General features: G+C 42.9%; 1 protein-coding gene across 2 annotated transcripts; it reads right to left on the bottom strand.

Annotated features, from left to right (window-relative positions):
- Positions 1–757: 757 nt before the first annotated feature.
- On the bottom strand, positions 758–18,338 carry PHYH (phytanoyl-CoA 2-hydroxylase). Of its 2 annotated transcripts, XM_007189907.3 has the most exons (9): positions 18,180–18,338; positions 14,544–14,602; positions 13,407–13,517; positions 12,600–12,768; positions 9,311–9,392; positions 7,730–7,911; positions 4,976–5,125; positions 2,954–3,085; positions 758–1,074 (listed from the first exon to the last, which is right to left on the bottom strand). In XM_007189907.3, the coding sequence occupies exons 1-9, from the start codon at positions 18,252–18,254 to the stop codon at positions 1,021–1,023; spliced, it is 1,014 nt and encodes a 337-aa protein (XP_007189969.1). In that variant the 5' UTR covers positions 18,255–18,338; the 3' UTR covers positions 758–1,020. The 2 variants fall into 2 exon arrangements, with proteins under 2 accessions (XP_007189969.1, XP_057399488.1); XM_057543505.1 differs by lacking the exons at positions 7,730–7,911; positions 9,311–9,392.
- Between the last annotated feature and the right edge of the window lie 937 nt (positions 18,339–19,275).

The following is a 19,275-nucleotide window of genomic DNA, read 5'->3' as shown; positions in this document are numbered from 1 at the left end:
TGAAAAGTTTATTGCAGAACAGTGCCCCATACATGCTGTTTACGCTGGCTTTCCCTATGTACATTTTATTTCCAATTATTCCATAATCCTTAGACCCTGTCAGGGATTCTCATGTCTTCCCCAGTGTCTAGCTAGAGCTGAGCTTAAACTGGGTGTTCTCACAGAGAAACTGACAAAAACGGTGAAGCTAGATTTAGGAAAACGTGCATAGCAGAATGACAAAAAAGGAGACTCTTTCTTTCTTATTAAAGCTTTAACTAGAATTTTTAAGAATAAGGACTGTGGCTCCTTGCTGCCCTCTGCTGGTGTAGAAATGCAGTGCTCTATTAAATTCCCCCAGTCCACGCCACTTGAAATCCAAATCAACAGTATCTAACCATTTCCCAGGACCCTGAAAGAGGTTAGATTTCATTCGTAAATGCTGAAGGTTTTCAGCTGCCCTGCCCAATATGAATTGGCAGAGAAAGTTACCCTGGTCTTCTTGCTTTAGAGAAAAAGACTTGGAAAGATCCAGTCTTTAAGGAGGGTGGTTGGGCTGGAGAGGCCATGGAAGGAAATCCTGTGTCAGAACATGAGTTTCCACCCATATTTTTACTCCCTGATGCCCTTCTTAGGCCCTCCACTAACTGTGCCTCTAATATTCATTGTTCCAGATTTGAAAAGAAATCTCTCACAACACAAAATTGGGAGGTGGTGGGAACATTAATCCCTGCTTGGGTAAAGAGCTAATTGAGTGAAAGAAACTGATCGAACAGACTTCAATTATGCATCACCTTTATTAGTTGCAACCCCAAGTTTTCCTTAAAACAGTAATATTTCACTTTTACTGATCTTATATTCTTTAAAGCCACCCCACCGTGCTGCAGAATTACCCGTATGCAATTAAGTACCGGATCTGTGCACTTTGATTTTGTTAACAAGTGGATAGAAAAGATTAGATCATCTCATTGAGAAAAGGTTTTCCTCCAAAACCTTGTTCTATCCTGGTTTTCTTGAAAAGAGTTTGAGCAAAGGGCTGTTTCAAAGGTTGATTCTTTCTCCTTTCACGACGCGTGCTCGAAATCTCCAAACGTCCTGGAAATAATACCAAACACAATGAGTTTATGGGACACTTTGATTTACCTATTCACCATAAGACAAAGTAGATTACTAGCATCTACAAGTGGTTAAATACAAAAAAAAAAGAAAAAAAAAACCATCCACAGTAGTCATAACAGTTAGTAAATAAACCACATTCTGAGACTCCAATTAATGTACCTGCCAACATCTAAAATCATGTTTTGTAAGCCAAGACAGTGAGTCCCCACACTGTCAGTCTTGTTTTATTTGGCACTCGTGTTGATTACAGGTGTTGGAACTGGCTCTTAAGTCTGGTCACAATACAAACAGTTTAGTACCCAAGCTCCTGCTTTCCTTGGTGATGTTTGCCTGCCCCATTCTGAGTCATCTACCCCTGATTAGATCATTATCATGAAAATGATGTCCTGGGCTACTGGTTTGGTTTTTTTCTTCTTTGTTCCTAATAAAACAATTCAGACTTTCTTGTTTATTTTTGAGCAAACAGCAAGGTATCCTGGGAAGAACGATTTTGGAACTGGACCTGACTCTGAAATCTCCATCACTTATGTAATTGAGGCCAATCTCTTGAACTCTTCATTTTCTCATTAAAAGCTTGGAGCTATAATGACTGCTCCACTGGGTTTTGGTGAAGAAAAGAAGAAAAGGGATATGAACGTGCTTTTGTACCTGACAAAGAACTCTATAGCAGAAGTTAGTATTGTTCTTTTAAGTAAAGCCAATAAACTATAGCTGAGAGAGTAACGAAAAATAAATACAGGAACTGATTCATTTAGTACAACTGTGACAGACCTCAAACATAATATATACATTTTTTTCCTGCCTTGAAATTCAGGGTGTTGGATGGAAGTTCCAGTTGGCAAAATATGTTGCCTTTGTAGGACATTTAAGTACTGGACAAAGGGAGAAGGACAAGACTTCCAGGATGTGCAAATGTGAGACCAGAGCATTTTCAGATATGGGATACATTCATAGATTCTAAAGAGAAAAGGGGTTAAGGGTGGAGGAAGATTTGTGCGCTGGGAAGTTGTTTCAGAAGATGGTACCCTGCCTTTGGTGAGCAAGGCTCTTCAGAGTACCAGAAGGCCCTGAGTTATCATTACACTCAGCCTATTTGGGGGTCATGTCGCCCCCAGAATAGATGCACTTAGTTATCTAATGCACATTTAACAAGTAGGGTCAGCTTCTCGGTTCAGATGCTAAAATGTACATAATCTACGATGCAAATACGTTTATTTATTTGCCTTGACTGATAACTTGTAATCGATCAGCAGCAGCATGGAATGTTCACCAGTTAAAAACAAATCTACAGATGAGGTGTATTAATTAGGAAAGCATATGAAATACTGTCTTACGCCCACTATGACAAGCATCAGTGATCTCTCATCTCTGCTACATGCAGGCTCTCATTAAACTCCAGATGCAAACTGACCCAAACAAACACTTGCTTGAGAATTGCTTTCTGGGAGTCTTACTGGAATTCCAAATGCATATACTCTCTTCTTTCCAAACAAAGGAGGCCTGTGATTGACAGCCCAAACCTTTAAAACGTGTGCGTTCAGAAGGTAGCCTTGTCCTGCATTTCCTCTCCTCTGAATTTGTTATCTACCTCCTCTCCTACCTGTCCGTTCTGCAACACGATGGCCTGCGCACCACAGGACAGCCCAGAGACTTACAGAATTCAGGTCTCCCACACTGGGGAAGCGAGCAGTACAAACAAACTCCACTGTCATTCTTAGGTCTCAGCAATGTTTCCGAAACGAGCTCTAAACCCAAGCATTTTATACTTTCAAATTAAATCAGGTATGAGAATTATTAAGCATCTGAAGAAAAGAAAAAACCAAGATCTTTACCTTGTCATTTCATACTAACATACCTTCAGGCTGACGTCTTTCACTCCATGGATTTTACTGGCTATCTCTAAAACTTCCTCTCCAATGTTTTCTTGACTGGTACCCTTCACATCGATGTAGTGGCAGTTGGCATCTGCAAAATGGCAGGAAATTGCCTGTGCAAAGTGAATCGATTCATGTTACAAAAAAAACCCAAAAACAAACAAACAAAAAACACCCCGTTAACACCAGCAACCAAGCAAGGAGGCTTCTTTTAGAAAGTCAGTTCTGTCACTGAGCATTTGATTTCTAGATTGAATGCTGTTCCCATGTGTCCTAAATCAGTCTCTTGATGGCTCAGCTGCTTTTTTTTCCACCCAGCTAAAGGCTAATGGAGAAATTACAAGACGTTTTTCACTAGCTGTGTTATTTATTTTCCAAAGGTATATACGGGGCAGGGAACAGAATTATGTAAGTAAGAAGTCTTTAACTTTTTAGCATTTGATTTTTCTAATGAGTGGATACTGCCAAGTCCTACAAAGGAATGTATTGCAGGGTTTCTCATCACCTCAGTTACAGAAGTTACTCAGTTAAGTTTGTAATGAGTTGGTATTTCAATGGCCACAGATTATGGGGTGAAAAAACTGAAAAGACCTTGTAAAGAAAATAATAGGCAGACACCCCTCTTGAATCAAAAGGATGTTTAAAGCTTGATCGCATTCACATACAATACCCATCTTGTTTCCTTTTGAAGGTAAGATGGAAGTTCCTTGGTTCTCCCCATTCTCAAAGGAGTTATAAACAGATCTAACTTGCAAGGCGGTAGTTAAAACTCACCTTCCTTGTCACAGGTTAGTTATCTTAGGGTGACTGCACCCATCAGAAGAGCTTCCTACTTTGCCCCAAATATCAAATTTCTAGGCAGTTGAGTCACAAACTTTATTCCCCATGGAAGCCCTAGTGCCATACCAAGCCATATTGGAGCCTGAGGCAAAAAGGAAAAAATGTACAGTCCTATCTGTACCCTTTTATGTACTTTTTAATGGTTAATATTTCCCCAAACATTAAAGCAGTTAAAAAATATGGAAAAATTACCAAGTCAGTATATTAAAACACATTATTTCCAGCGTAGTGCCTGTACCCCTTTGCACAGTTCTGAGGGTCATGGTAGTGGAGGGTCTGACCTCGTCTTTAAAATTTTGGCATTGCGCTCACCATGGATTTTTTGGCATTCATTTTGATTTTTTAAACTACTACATTAAAATATTATGTAGTTGGACTGCTGAGGTTTTGGGGTACCCCTGAGGGGCGTGCCTTCTTGCCTCATGCTCATGCCGGTCCTGTTGAGCCTGGTGGATATTCGAATGAATGGAAGATGAAATCTGACAACTAACCCTCAGCCTTAGGGAGACAAAAGGGATTGTTGTGACAGACTGGAAAACTTCACTCAGCCCCAAAGAAGCCCCGAATATTTAGTATAAACAGCCACGTCATCGTAGGGAAATGTGAGCCCATAGTAGCGTCAGATCTGCGGAATCTTAGAGAGGCAAGAAATCTGGGAATTTATGAGAAATTATGTCAATTTTTAATGTAAGCACTAAAATCATGAAATTGAAAACACTGAGGCTAAGGGGTGAAAAACATGGCCATATCTGATTTCCGGGTGGCCAATTCAGACCTTCCGTTCCGATCAATAATATTTTCCCCAGGAGCAATAATATTACAAACGTTCCTCTTATATGAGCTGTACACATTCCAGATGTTCTTATTTGGTATGTCTGCCTTTGTTTTTGCCTCTGAAACCATAGGCTAGCAGCTTCCAAGGAAGTAAGCTCTCGCTCTGAAGCAATTCCATGAATGTTCAGTAGGCTGGGATCCTGAGGTCACCTGGCTCCTTACTGCTGTGAGCAAGAAAGCATGAGGGAGGCAAATATATTTCCTGCTAAATAAACCAGACTAAAGGGCAGTTTAGTTAAAAGTCACAAATCCTTTAACTTTGACTATATCGTGGCACTTTTGTTCCTAAGCCGTTCGTCTTCAGAAAGAGCCGTGATGTGAATGCATACCTTCCGGAATCCTTGACTTTTGTTGCGACCAGATCCGTGGATGAGCAAAGGATGAAAGAAAACAGTGTCTCCTTTCTCCATCAGGAGGTGCACCCGGTCATTATTTTTGTCATAGTCCTGGATGCCGTGGAACATGATGTTAACCCCTCCCTAAAACACGAGAGAAGCCAAGTCCAGATGTGAGGAAGCCACTAATTAAAACCCTTATCAATGACTCATCAGGAAAAAACAAAGCTTCTCTAAGTTCTTCCAAGAGAAACAGATAAATTAGATTAAAAAAAAAAAAAAACATATACCAAAGCTTCTCAGATGACTGGTTTTAGAAAGCCACATGTTGATGTTAAAATCATGGACTTTTTAGACCAGATGAAAAATTTGGAATTTCCACCTACCCTTCATTACTGAATTATAAATGAAGATCTAGATCAGCTTTGCATTTTGTGGTAATGCAGGAGACCACCTTTCCAGGTTAACCCATAATCATTCTTTCCCACCTGGAACTTGGCATAAATCATTCTTCTGTTAATCAGGAGCATCTCTGAGAAGCTAACTATTCTCCCAAACTAGGGGAGAGAAAATACTCAGTTTTTCTGGGCTGAAAAACCACGCATGTCACGTGCAGCGTAAAGAAAGAATAGTAAATTATAACATTATGGGGACTTCCCTGGTGGCGCAGTGGTTAAGAATCCGCCTGCCAATGCAGGGGACACGGGTTTGCGCCCTGGTCCGGGAAGATCCCACATGCTGCAGAGCAACTAAGCCCGTGTGCCACAACTACTGAGCCTGTTCTCTAGAGCCCGCGAGCCACAACTCCTGAAGCCCGCGAACCACAACTACTGAAGCCCGCGTACCTAGAGCCCGTGCTCCGCAACAAGAGAAGCCACCGCAATGAGAAGCCCGCGCACCGCAATGAAGAGTAGCCCCCGCTCGCCGCAACTAGAGAAAGCCCGCGTGCAGTAACGAAGACCCAATGCAGCAAAAAATAAATAAATAAAATAAAGAATAATTTTAAAAAATAATAAAATAAATAAAACATTATGTCTGTTTATAACTATTTTCAAAGTTAGTTACTGTATTAGGTAATGGTTATGTCTTTATGGAAGAAGCTAAAATGAGAAGTGACAAAGTTTGCAAACCTTTATGGGTCTTTGGAGGGTAGCATCCCATTTCCTTTCCTAAGACTATCCCAAATACAAATTCCTTTTGGGGAATGACTACTTTCGTACTGCACTGTATTGGGACTTCGACCCAGTGAGCTTCTCTCGTGCACAGGGTTGATATGTAACCAAGATAAGCTAATCTGACCTCCCACTGTGGCCACTTTGAATCTGAGCAGAGGATCGAAGAGACCGGACATAGTCAGGGTTCACTGCCCATGCCAGGTACCCCACCCAACTGTTCCCACCGAGCAAGGACTCCCTCTTTCATTCCCCATCCCCCAACCCCCAGAGCTGGCCAGCCTTCCCACCAATTCTGCATGCCCCTGCAGCCCTCCAAAACATTCCCTTCGGCTGAAGTCAGTGAAAACCCACTTCTGTTGCTTGCACCAACCTTTCCTAAACCTCAACTTAATCGACAAATTTCAGATTTTATATCAGAATCTAGACTCAAATATTTTCACTTAGCACTAATCCTCAGTGCAAGAATTCTAACTAGGGGCTTCCCTGGTGGCTCAGTGGTTAAGAATCCGCCTGCCGATGCAGGGGACACGGGTTCGATCCCTGGCCTGGGAAGATCCCACGTGCCACAGAGCACCTAAGCCCGTGAGCCACAACTACTGAGCCTGCGCTCTAGAGCCCGCGAGCCACAACTACTGAGCCTGCATGCCACAACTACTGAAGCCCACGTACCTAGAGCCCGTGCTCCGCAACAAGAAGACACTGCAGTGAGAAGCCCACACACCGCAACAAAGAGTAGCCTCCGCTCGCCGCAACTAGAGAAAGCCCGTGCGCAGCAACGAAGACCCAATGCAGCCAAAAATAAAATTAATTAATTTTTAAAAGAAAGAAGAATTCTCACTAGTTGGCACAGAAGTCCTGAGAGCCATATTCTTTACATCCCACAGAACCGTGTCCATTCTGTCTGCCTTAACAACAGGTGCTCTTCCCACCTTGATCATCATTATAGGATTTTTGAGACGTTATTGCCTTATACCTAAAACGCTAAGAGTCTCCTCTCTGGTTTCTCTGCCTGCAGTACATTCTGTGCCAGACCACAAGGTTATCGCTCTTGAAGAACCAATTTGATCTCATCACTCAAAGACCCCAAAGCATTAAACAAGTCCTCCAGTATCATCAGCTGAATCGATAAACCGTGAACAGCCTCGTAACAGGATACTACTCAGTCCTCCCCAGAGCCTCTCTCTGCCGGTCTGTTCAGCTGGAAGGAGATGATCCCACTTCTTTACTGCGAGACCCACCAAGCAGGGTGTAAGACTCATGTGGCACTTGGCACACACATCTGGTGTTGCCGTGTTTGTGTCTTACCTCTGCAGTTAGGCTTCATAATCTCAGATCTGTTATAGCATCACCAAAGTTCCCCACTTTGGTTGGCTTTCAAGCACTTGTTGAAAGAACAAAGACAATCATTTTCTCTGACATCCTTGAATTTTCCCTGATCCTTATTCTAAATCCTAGAACAATGTTTTGCTAAGAAAGGAAATGTCATCTTATTGGCAAAGCTCCTTATATATACTGATGTGAAATCAAAACAACAAAAGATTCTTATCAAGACTCAGCCGCCAGGCAGACTTACCTCCCACTGGGGATAATCGTGTGTTTTCAGGGGGCCTTTGTGTGTCCCTGGGAGCACGACCAGACAGCCGTTGTTCCGGTCGATGTGCTCCATGGCTGTCCAGGCACAAACAATGCTATTGCTGGGCCTGAAGGGGAAATAGTGCAGATCCTGGTGCAAGGGGTGACGGGATGTCTTCTTGCCTAAAACAGAACCTGCTGTTAAAATAAATAAACTCAAGTCTCAGAATTCTTCTCCTCTGCCTGAAAAACCAGAACAATGACCTATCCCTGCAAAAGCAAACAGATGAAACAATGCTAAAGAAAACCAGCTTCAACAGATAAGCACCAAATTGGAACACTGAATCAGCACAGTGACTCTGTCTTTTTTTTTTGGCCGTGCCACGAGGCATGAGGGATCTTAGTTCCCCAACCAGGAATTGAACCCATGCCCCTTGCAGTGGAAGCATGGAATCCTAAGTGCTGGACCACCAGAGAATTCCCATCAGCACAGTAACTCTGGATCCTGTAATTCTTTCTGGGCTTCTGGTAGCCAACGGCTACTTTACACTATTTTCTAGCATGCTGTACATATGTCATCATCTCGACTGTGCTTTATTCCTTCCTAACTCTGATTTGGGCACAGAGCTTAGTATTCCCAAAAAAAGCTTGATTAATTAAAGAGAGTGGTCAAATCTGAGGTCCTCTGATAGCCTTCAAAGTGGCTGATACAAAAAAATATATTCGTTAATTAACTAACTAACTAAATAAAAGGCCTCTCAGAGGTTTCCCCACCAAACTAGAAGCATTTGGTGTACAATCAATGTGGAGAATCAGAGATACTAGGCCCACATTTACATTTTTCCCAAGCTTTGCCCTCTGAACGTGGTTCCCCCAGGCCACCGGATCTCTCCAGGCAAGACGCCCAAGGAGGGAAAGACTTGATGTTAAATTACAGACCTGTCACATAAACCTCTCCCAGCCATCAGGAGGACGACAAAGTAGAAAAGGATCAAGAATCTCTAATGGCCGATTTACTACCGCTGGTACAGATGAATTTCTCAGTGTGGCCCAAGAGCCATCTGCATTAGCATCTCTGGGTATGGTTAATAAAAATGCAGATTCCTGGGTTCTGTTTTCTGAATCAGTCTCTCTAGGAGGGAGGCCTTAGAAGCTACATTTTAGCAAGCACAGGAATATTTAAGAATAACTGTGGTATATGATTTTTAAGAATAGTTTTAACTTTGATAGTAATAATAATGTCTTCAGATCAGGAAGGCAAGGTCCACACTCTCATGCATGGGTGAGAGTGGTAACAAGGCTTAGGGATGTTGAATAACAGGAGCCTCTGGGGTGTAGGGACAGTCGTGTTTACTAAACTGCATCTTTCAGAAGCCAGTTGTGTAAAAACCCAGCGATAACCCTATACTTCAATGTTTTTATGATGTAAGCTATCTTAAGACTTAAATAAAAGTACATATATTCATATACGCAAAGTTTAGCAGTTGTACACATTGCTGTTAGTTAGGACATCAACCTTATGTACTTAAACACTTTTTTTGTTGTTGTTGTTGCTTTTCCTTTACAAATCAGAGCTCTTTACCAGAATCTGGAGGTTTGTTTATCAGCATTGTATGCATGGCCATAATATTGGGTCCAGTGAAGCACTCCACATATTTCAGAATCTAAGGGAAAGGGGGAAAAAAGTTCATGGGAAATCAGATACATAGGCAGATGGCACAAAGTACATCTATCTATACAAGAACTCAGATGGCAATTGTTTAAAACAATCAATCGATATTTCACAACCTTGCAAACCAACCATGGAAAAGTCAGCAACTGGAAATCATTGGAAATTTACAACACTCTGAACTAGACAGGCTTTTTGGAGCCAGCTGGAAACATGAGTGCTTCTTCTACAAGAGAGACATGAGTTTCTGTGAGACACCAACTGCAAAGGGCAGGAATGCCCTTCTTTCCACCAAAGCTGTTGGCAGTTGCCCAGTGAGAAGGCAGCTTCCTTTTCCTTCATGGAGACTCTTCGTAAGAAGGGACCACAAAAGGCCCGGACAGGTTTGCAGCTGTCATGAGTAACCCCGAGGGCAGGAGAACAGGGGCCTGGAGGCCACTTCACAATCAGCATGGCCGTTAATTCAACAACTCCTTCCTAAGGTCTCTGAACCAGGCAGAGTGACAGCAAATAGGGACACAACAGTGAACAAGATAAGCGGGTCCCTGCCCCAAAGGAGTTTATATGGTGGTGGGAAAAAAGATGTTAAACACATAATGACATGGGCGATGTGGTTGAGACCCACGCTATGAGGAATAAGCTGCAATGGGAGCAGGTGACAGGGAGGACCACCTCCTGCATCAGACCCACTAGAAAGGGGTAAAAAGCAGAAAGGACTCAACATTGCATGCCTCCTACCTGCCAGGGGCTTTCTATATATTGACACATCAGCTCGGTTAAGCCTCACAATAGTCCCTGAAAGTTAATGCCCCCATTCATTAATAATACTTTGAAATGAATGCCCCACACGAATAAGATGCCTAAGTTTGCAGGGCCAGTTAAATGAAAAAGATGGTATTCAAACTCCCTTTCTGTCTGACTCCAAAAAATGAAGCACATTCTACGGCTTTCTCACTATTTGATCTCTTGTGTATAAGGAATATTGGCAGTTTGAGTACGAAACACTTGAAATGTTACAGAAATCTCAGGAGTCAGGCCTCATGCTTGTTTTTTTAATAAGAAGTTTGTTTTTGTCTTTTTTTTTTTTTTTTTAGTATTCACTTAGGCTGCTATTTTCTAAACCTTCGTCATTCAAGAGCCATCCTCACCGTTTCTGTCCTGCTTTGCAGAATTTCCCAATATACTTAGCCAATATTCTCCCTAAATTAAATTAACTCACTTATTTTACATAGTTTTTTTTCTTTTTTAAAAAATTTATTTATTTATATTTTGGCCGCGTTGGGTCTTTGTTGCTGTGCGCAGGCTTTCTCTCGTTGCGGCGAGCGAGGACTACTCTTTGTTGCGGTGCGCGGGCTTCTCATTACGGTGGCTTCTCTTGTTGCGGAGCACAGGCTCTAGGCATGCGGGCTTCAGTAGTTGTGGCTCACGGGCTTAGTTGCTGCGTGGCATGTGGGATCTTCCCGGACCAGGGCTCAAACCCGTGTCCCCTGCATTGGCAGGCGGATTCTTAACCACTGCGCCACCAGGGAAGCCGCTCTTTTACTTAGTTTTATCCTGATTAATAATATTCTTGAAATCATGGATTTGAGGTGCTGGTTCATTTTTCCAATACATATTAAAATAAATACCCAGCTATTAAAAGAATGCCTACCTCCTAAAAATCATTGCATGAACCACCAGATATGTGGTTCACACGTTACAGGGGTAGGAAATCTGAAAGTCCCGATAGAGCTTAATCTACCACATGTTGCCTGTGATTTCCAGCTTTTTATCCTCGATCCACCCACACAACGTCCATTTCTATAACAGGACTTGAGGTCGGGAAGAACGCATGGCTCAGAGGGGCCACTTCTCCTCCCATCCCCAACCCAAGGGGCCCGACATCCCAGGTGGCTCAGCTGTACAGTCTTTCTTCATGAATCAGATTTTTTAACAGCACTTGAGGTTATAGTTTCTAATAAGTACTTTGTGCAAAGTGTCCTTTGAAACCATTCTAAATAAATGGTCATAAACTGTAGTACATTTATGCAGTGGAATACTATGCAATAGTTTACAAAGTATAAAGTAGATCCATAGATACTAATATGGAAAGATGTCTCAGATCTACTGCAAGTGGAAAAACAAAGTGACAACCAGTATATTCCCTGTTACACAAAAGGTGGGGTTATACAGATATGCTTGATTATACCTGAAATAATTCTAGATGAATACATAAAAAAACTGAACAGTGAGTGGCACTGGGGGTGGGAGAATTCACTTTTCATGTCCTTCTATACTATTTGGATATTTTTATAAATATGAACTACTCTTAAAGAATAATTTTTAAAAAACTAGTTTACATTTATTTGTTTGCTTTTTTTTTTTTTTGGCTGCATTGGGTCTTGGTTGCTGGGCACAGGCTTTCTCTAGTTGCGGTGAGCAGGGGCTACTCTTAGTTGCAATGCATGGGCTTCTCATTGCGGTGGCTTCTCTTGTTGCAGAGCACAGGCTCTAGGCGCGCGGGCTTCAGCAGTTGTGGCTCGTGGGCTCTAGAGCGCAGGCTCAGTAGTTGTGGCACACGGGCTTAGTTGCTCCGCGGCATGTGGGATCTTCCTGGACCAGGGCTCAAACCCGTGTCCCCTACATTGGCAGGCGGATTCTTAACCACTGTGCCACCAGGGAGGCCCTAGTTTACATTTAAAAACAGACTCACACCTCTACTGACCAGATCATAAAACAAAAAGAAAAAATAAATGGATATTACAATAAATAGCCTCAGCACTATCACCCCTGTGGAAGTGCCTGTATGAAGTGTGAGAAAGGCTCTCTCTTACCACAGAATTCCTGCTCTTCTTCACCAAAAATAATTAGCAAAAGCAGGATTTCTCAGTCTTGGCACTACTGACATTTTGGGCTGGATAATTCTTTGCTTGTGGGAAGGGGCTATTCTGTGCATTATAGCATCCCTGGGCCCAAGTAGCAGCATCTCTGACCTCTACCCATTAGAAGCCAACAGGACACCATTCCTCCTGCCTGACAAGCAAACATGTCTCCAGACATTGCCAAATGTCCATCTCTGGTTGAGAACCACCACTCTAGGACCCCAGTAGAAAAGGGCTAGCTAGATAAAGTAAAAATAATAATAATAATAATAATATATCAGAGGCAGGCATGCAGATGGGCAATTAGCTTAAAGAGAAAGGAACACAAGAAGGCCTTGAACCTCAGGGAGGGTGCAGTATCTGAAGAGTTCCTTATCTTCTTGGAAATCTTGGACCTTGGTAATCACTTTCTCATTCGGCACATACTCTGATTTTGCAATGGTCACATCTCTCATCACCATCAATCCCAGTGGTTTCACCTTCGTTCTGCAGATTCTTTCAAACTCGTCCCTAGAAAATTCAATTGGTAAATGATGTCATTACCGCAGGCTCCAAGCACCTCCCTGGCCTTGTTCTGTGGAAAGACTCGAAGGTTTGGGGGTGGTTTTTCTGCACCAAGTTGGCCTCTAGCCCCAGGTTGAATAGTTCTGATGGGAGGAAGGAGAAAATGGCCAACTCAGAAGTGCCTGCCTCCTAACCATGAGGCTGAAACTTGCTCCCAGAATTCAAATATTCCTTAGCTTAGCAGACCAGTGGGGAAATATTTGTGATTTGGTTTCATCTGAATAAAAGAGCAAACACTTCCCTAGCACTACAATAAGCCAGGCCCTGTTTAAAGTATTCTCTCTCTATTTTACCTATTTAGTCCTAAGAACAACTCTAGGACATAAGTACTGTTACTTCCCCCATTTTGCAGATATGGAAACAGGCATGGAAAGGTTAAGGAATTGCCTCATACATACAGTGTTAAGCGACGGGGCTAAGATTAAAGCCAGCCACCCTGGCTCGAGCCCAGGTTCTAACAAACCACTTCCTAACAAACCCAATCCCTGAAAAATATCTGTACATACACAAGCTAATCTTACTCATATTCCCATTACACACATATAATACATATTTCTGTTATATAACAAATAGTGTTACTGTACCTAAAATATTGAATATCAGCATCAGACACCAAATTTTTAATGACAAGAAATCCATTTTCTTCATAAAATTTTCTCTGTTCTAGGCTTAGAACATTATTATCCCGAGTATACCTAAAGGAGAAAAAAATCTCAAATAAGTCCAATTTACAAATCACAACCTAACAATATGTATCAAGAACCTGAGAAATGTATGTACTCTTCCACTAAGCATTTTTATTTCTAAGACTTTAAGGAAATAATCTGAAAAAAATTTTTAAGCTTTAGATCCAAAGCATTAATTACTATCACCAAGAAATGGAGGAATAATTAACTAATCATATTATATCCATTCAATGGGATACGACTCAAGCATTAAAAATAAAGAGCATATAATAGCATGGACAATGCCTATTAAATTAAAATATGATGACAATGATGTAAAACCAAGACACTACTTGTTTTAAAAAAAGACTATAAAGAAATACACAAAAAAATTTTTAATAGTGATTGCCTTTATGTAATGGTATTATGGATGATGTTTTTTAAATTCCTCCTATTTCTCTGATTTTAAAATTTATTCTGTAATGAATATGTATTTCAGTTGGGAAACTAATATATTTTATGATGGGTTTTTCAGATGGGAAACTGATATATTTTATGTTTTTAATTGTCTAGTTCATGCATTCACAGAAGAAATCAAAGTAACAAAAATCTAAATAAGTGTACAGCACACACACACAAACTCAGATCACCTTGTCCATTACTCTGGTTTGGAACTGTGACCCTATGAGAATATTCCATGGAGATCAATGTTTTCCACTTCAAAGGTGATTTTAAGACAAACCAAAGATGCTAGCTAATACATCAGACTAACCAAACAACAGACTAATTTAAATGAGATGTACCATGCCTGAATTTTATAAAATAAGATTATGCACTTTCTCACATTTTTCCTCCTTTCTGAACTTTAAAATACATATAGAAAAAGTCAGGGTCTTCAAAATTTTCCATGATCGTTAGAACAAATCCTGGAAATGGAGGATTTGTATAATGAATTCTCATCGGGCAACATGTATTTTATATCCTAGTTACCACTAGAAAAAAAAAAAAACCTTTAAATACATTGTATGGTTAAAAATTAAAATTAGATTTACTCACTGGAATTGTTGAGGGTGGAAACTGCCAGGAGGAACAGTCCCTGAAGTGTGGTGAGCTATCTAGGATGTGAGTTAAGGCAAATAAAGTAAAATTTAGGTGTCAACCTTTTCTAGGAACGGTCTGCCCTGGATTGGTTTTCACAAGGGAAGACGGGCCCTAAATGGTCACCAAGCAAACTGATTACACACGTAAGCTCTGATGCACTGCTGCTTACCTCATTTCATTTCACAATAGCCTGAGGAGGTGGCTGGGAGCCAGGAGCTTTATTATTCCTGTTGCACAGAGCAGGAACCCTAGGCTAGGAGAGCTCAGTAACTAGTCCAAGGTCACCCAGCAGAAAACAGCTGAGCCAAGGCTTCCACACGGTATTCAGAGTTTATATCTATTCCATTCCCCCTGGCTATTTCTCCTACCAAACTACTGAACGAATAAAAATGGAAAGGCTCTATTCTAGAAATAAGGAGAAACATGTGCTATTCAAAAGAGGAATTTAACTTAGTAGGAGTCTAGTCCAAAATATTAGCAATATTGGCTGGTCATTAGAAAAAAAAAAGTCTACCTTTAAAGAAAATGTTTGCCAACCCTGGCTCAAGACTAGGACTGTTGGGACTTGCCTGGTGGCGCAGTGGTTAAGAAACCGCCTGCCAATGCAGGGGACTCGGGTTCGATCCCTGATCCGGGAAGATCCCACATGCCGCGGAGCAACTAAGCCCGTGCGCCACAACTACTGAGCCTGCACTCTAGAGCCCGTGAGCCACAACTGCTGAGCCCCCGTGACACAACTACTGAAGCCCGTGCGTCTAGAGCCCGTGCTCTGCAACAAGAGAAACCACCGCAATGAGAAGCCTGCACACCATAATGAAAGAGTAGTCCCCACTTGCCGCAACTAGAGAAAGCCCATGAACAGCAACGAAGACCCAACACAGCCAAAAATAAATAAATAAATAAATAAATTATAAAAGAAAGAAAGGAAACTGAGTTATTTGTAGTGAGGTGGATGGCCCTAGAGTCTGTCATACAGAGTGAAATAAGTCAGAAAGAGATAAACAAATATATGCTAACACATATATGGAATCTAAAAAGAAAATGGTTCTGATGAACATAGGGGCAGGACAGGAATAAAGATGCAGATGTAGAGAATGGACTTGAGGACATGGGGAGGGGGAAGTGCAAGATGGGACGAAGTGAGAGAGTTGCATTGACATATATACACTACCAAATGTAAAATAGATAGTGGGAAGCAGCCGCATAGCACAGGGAGATCAGCTCGGTGCTTTGTGACCACCTAGAGGGGTGGGTTAGGGAGGGTGGGAGAGAGACGCAAGAGGGAGGAGATATGGGGATATATGTATATGTATAGCTGACTCACTTTGCGATACAGTAGAAACTAACACACTATTGTAGAGCAATTATACTCCAATAAAGATGTTAAAAAAAAAAAGACAACCCAAAGAACAGGAGAAAATGTTTGCAATCATATATCTGATAGGGGACGTGTATCTAGAATATAATAAAGAACTATTACAACTCAATAATAAAAAGATAAATAACCCAATTAAAAATTGACAAAGGAGGGACTTCCCTGGAGGTCCAGTGGTCAAGACTCCACGCTCCCAATGCAGAGGGCACAGATTCGATCCCTGGTTGGGGGACTAAGATCCCGCATGCTGCACACCACAGACAAAAAAAAAAAAAAAGTTAAAAAAAAAAAAAAAACACTAGTTGCCTTAGATTTAAGATTTTCAGCGATACAGCCTTTCACAGGCCTCTGAATTACCTATGGTTTCTCAAAGAAAAAAAAAAAGTCTATAAAATAAACAATGACTCCAAGAAAAATATGATCCACATAGTAGAGTATCTTTTTAAATATCTTAAAGAACTTAGAAATTCCTTTTTGTTTTCTATCCAGTAATCACAGATGACTGACTTAGCATCTTGGTTTTTTTCTTCTCATTTTTTTCATTGTTTCTTTAGCTTAAAGAGTTACTTTCAGAATGTCACTTCTCTTAAACATGTTATCCTTTTTGAATGATGTCTTTATATAACTGGGGACAATATAATAGTCAAGGAGATGGGAATTCCCTGGAGGTTCAATGGTTAGGACTCGTCGCTCTCACTGCGTAGGGCCCAGGTTCAATTACTGGTCGGGGAAACTAAGATCCCACAAGCCACGTGGTGAGGCCAAAAAAAAACGTCAAGGAGAGAGGCAGGCGCCAGGAGTCAGAGTTACCAGCTACTGTGTTTTCCCCAAGGGAGAGAGTTAACCTCTTTGTCAACTGTTCTCAGCAAAAAGCCAGGACAGTCCCAATGTCAGTCCCGAACCGCAACGAAGAGTAGCCCCCGCTGGCAGCAACTAGAGAAAGCCCACGCGCAGCAACGAAGACCCAACGCAGCCAGAAATAAATAAATAAAATAAGTAAATTTATTAACAAAATAAATAAAAATAAAAGTTTTGACAGTCTGGGCCCGGAAACCTGAATCTAGTTCCAGTTATATCTAGTCCCAGTATATTGGTGGTTCTCACAATTAAAATGTATCAGAAACAAGTGCAAACAGATCGCTGGGCCCCATGCCCAGGTATTTTGATACCACAGGTCTGAGATGAGCCCGAGTATCTGCGTTTTTAACAATTACCCAGGTGACGCTGATACTGCTGGTCCGGGGACTGCAGTTTGACAACCACTGCTTCCCTTAATGACCTTGGTCAGGAGTTTTCATCTCTCCTAGCCTCGACTGTTTTCTCAACTGTAAAATGAGATTACAGCGTCACCTGGGTTCCCTTCATCAGTTTGTGGATGAGATTTTAAATTGACAACGGTTCTGATTCATCAAGGCTTGGAATTCAGCAGAGAGAGCAATAGTGAAAGTAAAAGAAACAGCCAGTAAGATCGTTTTAGGAAAGATTTCAGGATCCTAAATATAGCAGAACAGGTCACAAGGGAAAAAAATCCCAGGCCCAGTTTTCTGCGGAGCTTCCAAAAGTTCGCGCTGAACGAGAACACTTAATCTGAGCAGACAAAAACAATTCTATAGGTCAACTTGACTTCTGTGTCGCACAGTGACATCTCTCTGGATCCAACGCCCGTAGCGCACACATGCTCCCGGGGATTAACTTCTCGAGGCCTGACCAGGAGCGGACACGGGGCACCCAGCCCTTCTCCAGGAGACAGTGTAAGCTCCACGGGGCTCCCCTGGAGAAGGAAGAGCTGGGGGGCGGCTCCGCCCTGAGAGGGCTCCGCGGCTCCTCCAGGTAGCTCTGCGCCCCCGTTTACGGTCTCGGTCTCTGGGCAGCCGCGGCCATCAGGCGCGGCCAAGTGCAGGCCCACTCGGTAACGACTTCCCATCCCCCCCCAAAACCGGGGAACAGAGGCCCTGAGGGCCCGGAAGGCTGCAGCGACGCCACTCCAGTCGCTGGGGCCAGCAGTCCCGGGCCTACCGGGCGGGCCGGTCCCCTCTGGGGCCTTGGGGACCACCGGCTCCTGGGGACGCACCTGTCCTCGCCCCCAGGGCCCGGAAGAGACGTGACCATCACGGGGACAGGCGGCACGGAGCAAGGAAGAGCCGGCGCGGCGGCTGTGTGATGCGCCCTGATAGCCACCACCCTTCCAGCTCGAGCCCCGCGCACCCAAAGGATACGACGGCCCCGGCCGAGCGGCCGCCGAGGTGTCGCAGCAAGACGCGCAGGCGGGCGGAGGCGCGATCCTTGTCCATGGCATCGGGCGGGGGGGACACCCTGTGGCCCGGCCTCGGCCGCACTTAACTCTGCGGGCGACCCCGCCTCCGCGCGGCGGGCGGGGCTTGGCACGGACGCAGCTCAACCCGGGCCGCGGGGCTCGAGGAAGCGCCGCCTCCGGGGAGCGGCCTAGGGCGCTGCGCGCAGCTTCACGTGGCGACCACAGCGCTGGGCCGCTGCCTGAGCCCCTTGCTTCTAGCAGATCGCAGAGGTCATCTTTGTCACACAGAGCAGGAAGCTAGTCCCCAAGGGCTCAGTCACTAGGGTAAGATCGCCCAGGAAGAAATCCAGCCAGAACATAACTCATGCTTAATGGCATAGTTTCCACTTATTTTATGCTGTATGACTGATCCTTCCACTAAACTGCTGAAGGAATAAAAATTCAAATGTTCAGCCCTGGAAGTAACATGTGCTTTCCAAAAGAGACCTTTAATTTAGTGGGAATCCAGTCCGAAATATTAGAAACAGTTTGGTCATTTTAAAAAAGTGTAGGAAATAAATGATTCTATGAAATGTCTAAACCACGGTCTGGTATAACATTATTTTTTATTTTTCTATTTTTATTTTTTTGGCGGGCCACGCAGCATGCGGGATATTAGTTCCCCGACCAGGGATGGAACCCGTGCCCCCTGCAATGGAAGCACGGGGGCCCTAACCACTGGACTGCCAGGGAATTCCCTAATTTTAAATTTAGTAAAGAACTAGAATTTTTTTTTTTTTCCCCAATGGGATGAGTTTGGGGATGAGTGCGTGAAACCATCACCACCATCAAGGACATAAACATCCATTGCCTCTCAGTTTCCTCCCACACTGTTTATCTCATTTGTGTGTGTGTGTGTGTGTATGTGTGTGGTAAGAACACAGCATAAGATCTACCCTCTTAGCAAATGTTAAGTACAGGATGAAGCATTTTTAGCTACAGGCACTATGCTGTATTGCAGATCTCCAGAACTGTTTTATCTTGCATAACTGAAACTTTGTACGCACCTCTCCATGTCT

This window comes from Balaenoptera acutorostrata, chromosome 3 (assembly GCF_949987535.1).
Source record: "Balaenoptera acutorostrata chromosome 3, mBalAcu1.1, whole genome shotgun sequence".
Taxonomy (NCBI): Eukaryota; Metazoa; Chordata; class Mammalia; order Artiodactyla; family Balaenopteridae; genus Balaenoptera; species Balaenoptera acutorostrata.
This window is presented reverse-complemented; position numbering and strand designations above follow the sequence as displayed.